Source organism: Bombina bombina, chromosome 6, assembly GCF_027579735.1.
Source record: "Bombina bombina isolate aBomBom1 chromosome 6, aBomBom1.pri, whole genome shotgun sequence".
Taxonomy (NCBI): Eukaryota; Metazoa; Chordata; class Amphibia; order Anura; family Bombinatoridae; genus Bombina; species Bombina bombina.
Window position 1 is genome coordinate 598,760,387 of NC_069504.1, and position 12,830 is coordinate 598,773,216.

Sequence of the window (12,830 nt, forward strand, 5' to 3'; positions counted from 1 at the left end):
ACTTCTTTCACTCTGGCTGAGAAGTATACTTTGTTTAGCTAGCAAGACTGCGGGTTAGTAGCCTCCTGAGAGAATTTCAGCTCATTCCACGAGGGCTGTTCCTTCTACTTGGGCTTTCAAACAGGAAGCTTCTGTGAAACAGATTTGAAAGGCTGCGACTTTGTCTTCTCTGCATACTTTTTCCAAATTTTATAAATTCGATACTTTTTGCCTCAGCTGAGGCTATTTTTGGGAGAAAGGTTCTTCAAGCGGTGGTGCCTTCTGTTTAGGTCTACCGGTCTTGTCCCTCCTTAATCATCTGTGTCCTCTGGCTTGAGTATTGATTCCCAACAGTAATTGATGATAATGCCATGGACTCACCATATCTTAGGAAAGAAAACAAAATGTATGCTTACCTGATCAATTTCTTTCTTACTGGATATGGGGAGTCCACAGCCCCGCACTTTTGTTTTTTATTAAGGCAGTTTTTCTTGCCAAAACCTCAGGCACCTCTACACCTTGTGTTGCTTCTTTTCTCCATTTACCTTCGGTCGAATGACTGGGGGTTGTAGGAAGGGAAGTGATACTTAACAGCTTTGCTGTGGTGCTCTTTGCTTCCTCCTGATGGCCAGGAGTGATATTCCCAACAGTAATTGATGATAATGCTTTGAACTCATCATATCCGGAAAGAAAGAAATTTATCAAGTAAGCATAATTTGTTTTGTTTTTTTTCTGTTAGTGGCGCAATCTAGTTATTTCAGGGAATTATTGAGAGTAATTCAGATTTTGGTTGTTATGACTTTGAAATTCTAACTAATCCTATAGATTATTATTTTCTGGTTCTAGAAGGTGTCGGAAGACAACAGGTATTTTGTTGATTTCCTGACTAAAGATTTTGATTTATAAGCTTTCTTGGAGGCAGGATATCCCTCCTTAACATCTTACTGCCTAAGCTAGTTTTTTTTTGTTTTTTTCCTGTGCTTTTTAGAATGAAGCTTCTGCTGTTCAAATTTGCAAGGCAGCTACTGGGTTAATACCAGTGTTGGGTAGTTTATCTGCCTTACAAGCTGAAGCCTGCATGTTTGAGCACAGTTATGGGTGCTGCCTCTTCTTTACTTCTCTTTTTATTTTTCCTTTGATTTGTTTTGCCTTTTCTGAAGTTGCTTTTGCTATAAAACTCCTTCAATCAGTAGTATTTGGCCATTAGATACATTTCTGTATTTTTTTAAAAAAAAAATTAAGAGGGTTTTAAAGAAATTTTTTTTTTTTGTCCATCACTTGTGGACTCCACAGCTCGGGTATTTGTTTCCCAGGAGTAATAGCTCATGGACTCTCACCACCTTTATGAAAGAAAATAGAAAATTATAATTTATAAATCTCAGTGGTGAGAGTCCATGGGACTCGCCCATTTTTTATTAATTTTTCTCTAGATTTTAATGATACTTTTTTTTTTTTTTCCTTGCTTTTGTCCATTCTTACCTTTATACTTCTCCTTGCTTGGCTATATGTCAGACTAATTTACCAGGGATGTAGGAGGGTTTTTAATGGTTCTTGGAAGTTTGGGGATCTTTGCCTCCTCCTATTGGCCAGGAGTGCATTTCCCTGGAGTAATGGCGTGTGCCATTTACAAAGTGAAAAAACCTAATGTGTGCTGACACATAAGGAGACAAATAGTGCGGCGTTGAGGACAACTTAATATATTCTAGTATCTGACTGATATTGAATTGACTAATAAATGCTCACTGCGGGGGAAAATGGGGAGCTATAAGGGTTAAAAAAACACGAGTAGGGTATCTATAATAATGGTAGTACCAATAAACCAATGGACCCTAGTATTCTAAAATTAGAGTGTAGTATCAGGCGGGCAGTTATCACTTGTTTATCTGGCATAAACAATAAAAACATAAGACAATCAGAAAATCCAGATGTAGTTACAATCAATAAAATTGACATATGCTTATGTCACAAACATAAATAAAAATCTCACATCACCAGGGTTATGAGCAATAAAACAATTAAAAGTCCCATCAAAGTCCAAAAGTTCCAAATGTTACAGGCAGGTCTGAATGAATCCTGCAATAAGACAAGAACTACACGGATTCCTTGTCAAAGTATGGCAAAGTTTCAAATTTACGGTGCTTATGGGTACTTACACTGTAAGTTGGTATCAGTTGGTTCATTTTGAGGGATTTTTCTGTCCCCTCTCGCTGTTCCTTGTATCCTCCGTCCCTACGCTGGTTTTGCCGCTTGTGTGGTAGATTGTATTAGAATGTGGTCAAACTATGGATCCCTCTCAGGGTCAAAAATAGCAGAGTAACGTGTTTCGGCTGCAAGCCTTTCTCAGACTCTGCTTACTGGTGTATCTGCAGCTGTCTTATACCCTTTAGTTAAAGGGACATGTTAGAAATTACTGAATTCAATAAACTTTTTTTAAAAAAAACTTTTAAAAATTCAAAATTGATAAGCCTTTAAAAAACTACATTTAAGGAGTTCTATGTAAATGTTATTATTAACTTTACTGTTTGATGTAAATTTCTTATATACAACTGCAGATATTCTGTTTACAATAGTTGATGTTCCTAGATGTCTTAACATAATACATATGGAGAGATGTTTAGCCTTACTTATAAAAATACATATAATTAGTTCTTCAAACTATATTTAAAACCTTAGAAACTCAAATGGTTCATTTAAATTTTAGGGTTCTAAGATTTATAGAAAATTTCTACGAAGTGCTTATAGTTAATGTGCTTATAGAATTAATGTTTCCTATTTTAAAGTGCTCAATGTTCTTTATTTATTCTCGCTGCTGTCTTATTGGTACAATCGTGTGTTAAAGCTATTCTAATCGAAAACCGCTTATTTTTATTTTTACTTAAGTTTGTTTGATTTTTTTTTGTGAGGTTTAAAGTGCTCAGTGCTTATTTATATATTAAAGTGCTCAGTGCTTATTTATATATTAAAGTGCTCAGATGTTCAATTCATATATTTATATACTATGTGCTCTTACTGACTTTATATTCTTTGAAAATGCTCTGTGTGAAATGTGCTTGACTATTTATTCTGATAAAAACAACTAATTTCTATCTCCTGATTCAATCCTTGTAGTGTCAGGGTTTTTAATTCATATATCCATTGTGTTTTAAGTTTAAATAATTCTCTATTTATATTCATTCCTCTCCAATGCCTCTTTAGTTTTGCTATCCCAGTGTATAAAAAGTGTCTAATATTGGCTCCATTGCATGTTTTAAAGTGTTTGGGTATGGGTAAGATTTTATTCCTATCTGTATCACAATTTTCTATAGATCAAAGATGCTCCCTTATCCTACCACGTAGGGGTCTTTCTGATTCCACTACATACTTTTTCCCACAATTGCATTCAAGAAGATACAATAAGGTGCACAGACAGAAACAGTGTATCTCTTCTGCTCTCTCGCTCCCTCTTTTGCTCTCTCTCTCCCTCTTCCCACTCTTTTGCTCTCTCTCTTCCCACTCTTTTGCTCTCTCTCTTCCCACTTTTTTGCTCTCTCTCTTCCCACTCTTTTGCTCTCTCTCTTCCCACTCTTTTGCTCTCTCTCTTCCCACTCTTTTGCTCTCTCTCTTCCCACTCTTTTGCTCTCTCTCTTCCCACTCTTTTGCTCTCTCTCTTCCCACTCTTTTGCTCTCTCTCTTCCCACTCTTTTGCTCTCTCTCTTCCCCCTCTTTTGCTCTCTCTCTTCCCCCTCTTTTGCTCTCTCTCTTCCCCCTCTTTTGCTCTTGCGCTCTTGCGCTCTCTTGCGCTCTCTCTCTCCCCCACTCTTTTGCTCGCTTTCTCTCTTTCCCTCCTCTTTTGCTCGCTTTCTCTCTTTCCCTCCTCTTTTGGTCTCTCCCACCTCTCTCCCGCCGGCTACGCCCCCACCAGGCAGCTTCCACAGTGCGCACTACTCTGCTTCTCAAGGCCAGGTATGTTTGTCCTCTGCAGTGTCTACTGCGCATGACTGCATCTGACAAACATACCTGGCCTTTTTTTATATAGGATGTTTGCTGTCTCTTTCATTTATTGCCATAGCTATCCTGGCGAAATAAGGATGAGTTGTGTTTTTCTTCTTCCGAAAACAAAACACAGCTTTAATATCTGCTAATACGTTAATTTGATTAATCATGAAAGGTTTCCATCCCTTAGATATGGCATCAGGTGGGGGAACTGGAATTGAAATATAATAATTAAAAGGTTGACAATTTGAAAAGTCCCCTATCAGCCATGTTCTCAGCTGTTATAACTGCTGTATCTGATTATTTTACCTTTGTTGCAGCAGCAGCTTGTCCCCTCTTTTCCCTTAATTATTTGCAGCGTTTTTATTTCTTTAGATGTTTTGCTTCTAACTTTCTAATTAATGCAAAAAGTATTACTCAAATTTCCTAAATATAATTCAATGTCAAGGTTGGTTTGCACCAAAATACACATTTTTCTTTTGTTGCTTTTTCATGGCATGACAGTATGCACTTAAACATCTGAGAACAGTAGCAGAAGCACCATTTCTAGAGGTAGATTACTGTGAAAGCCAAATTAAGATTAACTTTTAGTCACTGTATTAAACATGGAGAATTTTATTTTGGATTTAAAGGGACATGAAACTCAATTTTCTTTCACGATTCAGACAGAGCGCACAAATTTAAACAACTTTCCAGTGTAGTTTATTTTCCTAAGCTGCTTTGTTCTATTGGTATCCATTGTTGATAAGTATTTTTTGATAGGCTCAGAAGCTGTGAGCTTCACATATGTATACCTCCTTTGATTGGCTTACCAATGTGTTCAGCTAGTTCCCAACAGTGCGTTGCTGCTACTTCAAGAAAGGATTTCAAGAGAGAAACAAAATTGATAATAAAAGTAAATTTGAAAGTTGCTTACATATGCATGCTCTATCTGAATCCTAAAATAAAATGTTTGGGTTTAATGTCCCTTTAACATCACTTTAAATGCCTTAGCACCAAAATGCAAAATGTGTCCAGGACATATTTTAATGATTTGCATTAACTTACATGGAACAGTCCTAACCCATAAAGTAGGGTTTGGTTGCAAAGGATATATCATTAAAAACCTTTGTTTTAAACTTCTGCATGGTTTGCCTTAATCTTTAGTATGGTCAACATAAAACATGTTGGTATGCGCTTAGATTTTTAATGATGTAATTTTAAAGAAATAATTTTGGTATTATATTCTTCTGCCCCATTTTAAGTTACCCTGTTCTGAAATCTTGGGCTCTTCATTATGGTTCCATACAGGTTGAGTGGATGCAGCAGCAGGAAGTGAAGAAAAGGGTTAAAAGACATGTACGGACAGATCCAAGCCTCATGCACTTCAATGACCCAATCTGGTCAAACATGTGGTACCTGGTGAGCACTTAACCAATTGCATTATTTGGAAGCACTAGTTTATAACCATGAGGGTAAAAAGGTGGTGATGTCATAGTTCATTTACAGCAATTATTTAGCTTGATAGTCTTGGAAGTTATATTCAATCATAGAGCAAATGATCATTTTACAGATTGTGTATAAGTTTCATATGGTGCAACCACATGGGTCATTTAGAGGAAAATGTTTTATTTTAATTACCCCTGTTTTACTTGCAGTGGAATTTATTAAACAATATTCATTTAAAATGCTTTTGAAATTGTTTATTCTAGTTCTTAATCTGCTGAAATTAATCTATTAACATATATGTAGTTAACATGCTTTTTATTGGTTTATGATGGATTAAAGCAGGGCTCAACAAATTGTCTTAAAAATCTAGGAGCTGGGGGAACACTAATTAGACTAAGAGAAAAAAAAATATACATAAAATATCCTATTTCGACCTGCTAGTTTAGAAAAACATAGGGTATGGGATCCTTCACTAACTATAACAAACATAAAAGCAAGAATTTAATAAGTGCTTAAATACTAGGCAGAATATTAAAACAATATACTGTAAGATTCAATATTCTATTTATAAACAATAACTGAAATATTCCAGTAGAAACAGTCTCTGAATGCCAGTTCATACGGTTCTAAGCAGTATATATATATATATATATATATATATATATATATATATATATATATATATATATATATATATATATATCTATATATATCTATCTCTATCTAAATGATAAATGGGGAAAATAGTCTGACTTCAAAATGAAATAAAAGGTCAATAGCAAAGTAGAAAGATGTATACTCACGAGGTACCGTTAATCCAAAGAGATAAGTGGCGCCAGGGCGGAGAGATAGCTTACCCCACTCCGTGAACTTCCGTCTTATTGTTATGAAAAGTTCACTCTGTTATTCTCGACGTTGTGCCGCAGTAGAGGTACAGTGTTTCACCCAAGGGATATAAAAAAATCTTCTACCTTCCCTTTATAATTCACTTTATTTTTCTGCTTAGTATTATAGATAGATATATAGATATATCAATACACACACACACACACATTTTATATTTCATTATATAACACAATTTGGATTTGTATTACACACCTGCAAGACCTGGAAAGGATTAATGTTGGTTGTAGTGGCCATCTTGGTTAATCCATGGTTAACTTGGTGACTCTAAACCAGGGTGCCAAGGCCTAATTTTAATGTGCCAGTGGCTCTCTGGTACCTGGGTTTGTCAAGTCCTGGTTTACAGATGCTGACCTTTTAAGAAAATGGCTGCTTTGATAGCTTGTTTCTTTCAGTTTAGGCAAGATCCTGTTTCTCTTACAAGGTGTATCCAGTCCACGGATTCATCCTTACTTTTGGGATATTCTCATTCCCTACAGGAAGTGGCAAAGAGAGCACACAGCAGAGCTGTCCATATAGCTCCCCCTCAGGCTCCGCCCCCCCAGTCATTCTCTTTGCCGCTCTTACAAGTAACATCTCCACGGGAGGGTAAAGTGAATGTGGTGTTAGATTATGCAGATTTGTCTCCTCAAATCCAACTGGACCAGAAAACCAGAGATTCTCTTCTCTGGCGGTTGTCTCAGGATCACCTGTCTCAGGGAATGTGCTTCCGCAGACCGGAGTGGATCATTGTAACGACCGACGCAAGTCTGTTAGGCTGGGGCGCGGTCTGGGGCTCCCTGAAAGCTCAGGGTCTATGGTCTCGTGAAGTCTCTTCTCCCGATAAACATTTTGGAACGGAGAGCGATATTCAACACGCTCCAGGCATGGCCTCAACTAGCGGCGGCCAAATTCATCAGATTTCAGTCGGACAACATCATGACTGTAGCGTACATCAATCATCAGGGAGGAACAAAGAGCTCCCTAGCGATGAAGGAAGTAACCAAGATCATCAAATGGTCGGAGGATCACTCCTGCCACCAATCTGCAATTCACATCCCAGGAGTAGACAACTGGGAGGCGGATTTTCTAAGTGAGACTTTTCACCCGGGGGAGTGGGAACTCCACCCGGAGGTTTTTGCTCAGCTGACCCAGCTATGGGGCATTCCAGAATTGGATCTGATGGCGTCCCGTCAGAACACCAAGCTTCCTCTTTACGGATCCAGGTCCAGGGACCCCAAGGCGGCACTGATAGATGCTCTAGTAGCGCCTTGGTCCTTCAATCTGGCTTATGTCTTTCCACCGTTTCCCCTTCTCCCTCGGCTGGTAGCCAGAATCAAACAGGAGAAGGCTTTGGTAATTCTGATAGCGCCTGCATGGCCACACAGGACTTGGTATGCAGACCTAGTGGACATGTCATCTGTTCCACCTTGGACACTGCCATCGAGGCAGGATCTTCTAATTCAAGGTCCATTCAAGCATCCAAATCTAGTTTCTCTGCAACTGACTGCTTGGAGATTGAACGCTTAATTCTATCTAAGCGTGGGTTCTCTGAATCGGTTATAGATACTCTAATCCAGGCTAGAAAGCCTGTCACCAGGAAGATTTACCATAAGATATGGCGGAAATATCTCTGTTGGTGTGAATCCAAGGGTTACTCGTGGAGTAAGATTAGGATTCCCAGGATGTTGTCTTTTCTCCAAGAAGGATTGGAGAAAGGCTTGTCAGCTAGTTCCTTAAAGGGACCGATATCTGCTCTGTCTATCCTGTTACACAAGCGTCTGGCAGAAGTACCTGACGTTCAAGCGTTTGCACAGGCTTTAGTCAGCATTAAGTCTGTCTATAAACCTGTGGCTCCTCCATGGAGTCTTAATTTAGTTCTTTCAGTTCTTCAAGGGGTTCCGTTTGAACCTTTACATTCCATAGATATTAAGTTATTATCTTGGAAGGTTTTGTTTTTGGTAGCTATTTCTTCTGCTCGAAGAGTTTCAGAATTGTCTGCTTTGCAGTGTGATTCACCCTATCTGGTGTTCCATGCAGATAAGGTTGTTTTGCGTACCAAACCTGGTTTTCTTCGGAAAGTTGTTTCTAATAAGAATATTAACCAGGAAATCATTGTTCCTTCTGTGTCCTAATCCAGTTTCTAAGAAGGAACGACTATTACACAATCTTGATGTGGTTCGTGCTTTAAAATTCTATTTAAAAGCAACTAAAGATTTCAGACAAACATCATCCTTGTTTGTTGTCTATTCTGGTAAGAGGAGAGGTCAGAAAGCGACTGCTACCTCTCTTTCCTTCTGGCTGAAAAGCATCATCCGATTGGCTTATGAGACTGCTGGACAGCAGCCTCCTGAACGAATTACAGCTCATTCCACCAGAGCTGTGGCTTCCACATGGGCTTTCAAGAATGAGGCTTCTGTTGAACAGATTTGTAAGGCAGCGACGTAGTCTTCACTGCATACTTTTGCCAAATTTTACAAATTCGATACTTTTGCTTCTTCGGAGGCTATTTTTGGGGGAGAGGTTTTGCAAGCAGTGGTGCCTTCCGTTTAAGGTTACCTGACTTGTTCCCTCCCTTCATCCATGTCCTAAAGCTTTGGTATTGGTATCCCACAAGTAAGGATGAATCCGTGGACTGGATACACCTTGTAAGAGAAAACAGAATTTATGCTCACCTGATAAATTACTTTCTCTTACAGTGTATCCAGTCCACGGCCCACCCTGGCATTTAAGTCAGGATAAAAAAAAAAATTCGTTTAAAACTACAGTCACCACTGCACCCTATGGTTTCTCCTTTTTCTCCTAACCGTCGGTCGAATGACTGGGGGGGCGGAGCCTGAGGGGAAGCTATATGGACAGCTCTGCTGTGTGCTCTCTTTGCCACTTCCTGTAGGGAATGGGGTTGCCACTTCCTGTAGTGAATGAGAATACCCCACAAGTAAGGATGAATCCGTGGACTGGATACACCGTAAGAGAGAGTAATTTATCAGGTAAGCATAAATTCTGTTTTTTGTATCTTTCTTTCCAGCACTGTGCAGATAAGAGCAGCAGATGTAGGACTGAAATGAATGTCATGGCTGCTTGGCAGAGAGGTTATACTGGCAAGAATGTGGTTATCAGTATCCTGGATGATGGAGTAGAGAAAAGTCACCCAGATCTCATTCAGAACTATGTAAGTATAGAAGAGTCACTGCTTGTAATGCAGTATCTTATACCTCTAGGTGGTGCAGACCCTATTTCAAAATATCTCTACTCTAAACTATAAGAAAAGAAATGGAGCATCCAAATTAATGAACCATACAAAAGATAGGGAATAAAGCACTCTTTTGAATAACCAATCGAAGTTTAATATACTAACATAAAAGCTACAGCTCAGATCAATATAATGTCATACAATACTAATATGTCTTAGCATAGATATCCAATAAATATGTAACATGAAATCACATTTGTAATATACCAAAAGGTCACGTGACTAAAACCAGTACCCTGTAAGTGTGCACACCTTTAAGTCATATCAGTTTAGTCATCATCCAGAAAGTACCACACATATACTACACCCTAGCTGCACACAGTACCCAAGAACATACAAGGGTTAATACTGGGCAGGGAAAATGCAGGGATCTAAGTATGGTGGTATACTAACGATGTGAAACAATTAAATTAATATTACACATATCCACAGCTTAGCCAGCAGTACAATATACACATTGCAATGTATACAATATTCCTTATTCAAATACCAACAGGTGTGTGTATATATATATATATATATATATATATATATATATTTATTAAACCACGTACGTTTGCTAATTTACAGTCTTGGACACATCACATTGTTATAGTAGTCCATGGAATTCTGCCCATATTTCCAAGGGGGTATAGATGTAACTTTGACCACGCAATAGCTGTTTCACAGATATAGATACCATATGTATGATAATGGATAGAACAGCATATAAATTAAAGTCAATATTATAATATAAACATAACAATGTCAAAACAATTCAACATTGAAACAATAGGTCATCTACTAGGTTAGAAAGGGAGATATAGCTTGGTTGCATAAATAGGTATTTGGATGCTAAAAGGTGAAAAGGCATAAGGTTTATTTCCACCTTAATATGAGGAGAATCCTCGGCATCATTCCTTACTGTTGGGAAATATTGAACCTGGCCACCAGGTGGAGGCACAGACACCCCAGCCAAAGGCTTAAATACTTCCCCCACTTCCCTCATATCCCAGTCATTCTGTGCCTTTCATCACAGGAGGTTGGCAGAGAAGTGTCAGAAGATTCGGAGTTGCTTATGAAGGGTATCTACCCTTCAAAATGGGTCTGGAGTTTTAAGTAGTCTTGTCAGCCTCTCAGTGAGATCATTGATGAATGTTAGTCTGGAGATGCAGGGAGAGTCTTTCTGCGAACCCATCCAGACTCGTATTAACGGCTCCTAAGCAATCAGTGTTGATGAGTTTCAATGCCTGCTTCCATCACTCAAGTCCAGGAGCGATGCTACAAGACTGTCAAACTTGAGAGACTGTGTTTCTATTCCATGGCATAGATTCCAGTAAGATAGTTTAATTTATTTATACATATAACGTAAGAAGAATGGGCCACAGTGGTGGCTCCTTTTATCGGTTTGGAATCAAGGGTTAATATCTCCGGAGGGGGATTATTGAACAGGGGGGATTAATCACATACATTTATTTTATTATGATTGTGCTGCGACCTGTGTGAGAGGTGGCTCAGGCAGATTTTGGAACGTACAGGTTTTACTTTTGTTTTGGGAAGCTGCGCAGCCTGAAAGGCTTGGCGCGCTTTTTTTCCTATAGCGGGGGCGGTCCTGGATTGCGCACCATGTGAACCGTTGTGGTTACACTGATTTCCTCTTTCCTGATCGTGTGGTTTACCGGAGAAGAAGCGGTTTCTCTGTTTGGCCTGGGTCATAGGTGGAGGTGAGTGCCCCAGCCATTGGGGGTATAAAGGTGCCATTTTATCTTATTATCTATAGTATGCTTTTTAAGCGCAAGCTATGGAGGATTCTGATGTGTTAGAGGGTACGCCCTCTTTACCTAAATCTAATACCTGTCTATATTGTGAGGAGGCCGCTGTATACCCGCCTGCTCAATTATGTTTCACATGCCTTGATATGTAATCATGTCAAAGAAAGTTAATGTGTGATACCACTGAGCCATCCACTTCTGAGGAGTTTCCGCCCCGTGATGTGTGCACCCTACAGTCATCTCCTATTACACACATAGCTTCCCGTAGTACTCCTAATCCTCCATCTGGAGGGGCCCTTTTACCGCCAGACTTTGCTGAGCAATTACAAATGGCAGTGTCTGCGGCCTTTAGTGCTTTACCTCGCCCTGCTAAGCGCAAGCAAAAGGTTAGATATTGCTCTCCTTCCCAGGGGTTATCTACTAGCTTATTGGATTTATCTGATACAAGATTATCCTATATTGAAGTTGCCTCTGATACTTCAGAGGGTGCTCTCTTTCTGGGTCGGAATATGCTGCTTCTAGGCCTTCAGCTGCGGAGGAACCAGACTTTAGATTTAGGATTGAGCATTTACGCTTTCTGTTTAAGGAAGTTTTGGCTACGTTAGGGGTTCCAGAGCCCAAATTCCCTGAGGAACCTTTGATTCCTAAATTGGATAAGGTCTACGAGGACAGGGTTGTACCACAAACTTTCCCGGTTTCCCGTAAAGATGGCGACCATTATTAAGAATGAATGGGAAAGAATTGGTTAATTTTCCCCTTCTTCCTTTAAAAAATTGTTCCCAGACTCTCAATTGGAGTTGTGGGGCTCTATCCCCAAGGTGGATGGCACGATCTCCATGCTTGCTAAACGCACTTCTATCCTGCTTGAGGATAGTGTCTTTTAAAGAGCCCATGGATAAGAAGATAGAAACGCTGTTAAGATGTTTCAACATACATGATCCAGGAAATAATTAAGGCCTTAAGGGTGGCTAATTATTTTATTTGTGATGCAAATATGCAAATTATTGGCCTGAATGCCAAGGCTTCAGGTTTTTTTCTGTTCAAGCCCGTAGGGCACTCTGGCTGAAGTCCTGGTCTGCGGACATGACTTTGAAGTCAAGACTTCTTTCCCTCCGATTAAAGGGAAAGCTTTTATTTGGTCCAGGCCTGGCTCAATTATCTCCACGGTTACTAGAGGCAAAGGTGCCTTTTTACTGCAGGATAAGAACAAACCTAAAAGATAAGGTCCTAATTTTCGTTCAGATAAAATCCCATAGTCGGCAATCCTCCGCAAAGCCTGAGCAATCAAAGGTGACTTGGAAGCCAGCTCAGTCCTGGAATAAATCCAAGCAGAACAAGAAGCCTGATGAGACAAAGTTGGCATGAAGGGGCAGCCCCCGATCCGGCTCTGGTTCACATAGGGGGCAGACTGTCACTCTTTTCGGATGCTTGGTTTGGGGACGTACAAGACCCGTGGATTACCTGGAGGTAATCGCTCAGGGATACAGGATAGGTTTCAAGTCTTGTCAGTGTGCCAGGAATCAGACTGAGACGAGAAGTGCAAAAATAATCACACCTTTATTAAT

General features: G+C 39.5%; 1 protein-coding gene across 1 annotated transcript in view; it reads left to right on the forward strand.

Moving 5' to 3' along the window:
• The window catches only part of PCSK6 (proprotein convertase subtilisin/kexin type 6), a 742,641-nt gene that overhangs the window by 179,122 nt on the left and 550,689 nt on the right, over positions 1 to 12,830 (forward strand). The window contains exons 3-4 of the mRNA XM_053717589.1: positions 5,242 to 5,352; positions 9,290 to 9,433. Of these exons, the coding sequence (XP_053573564.1) occupies positions 5,242 to 5,352; positions 9,290 to 9,433 (255 nt within the window). The remainder of the gene's footprint in view (positions 1 to 5,241; positions 5,353 to 9,289; positions 9,434 to 12,830) is intronic.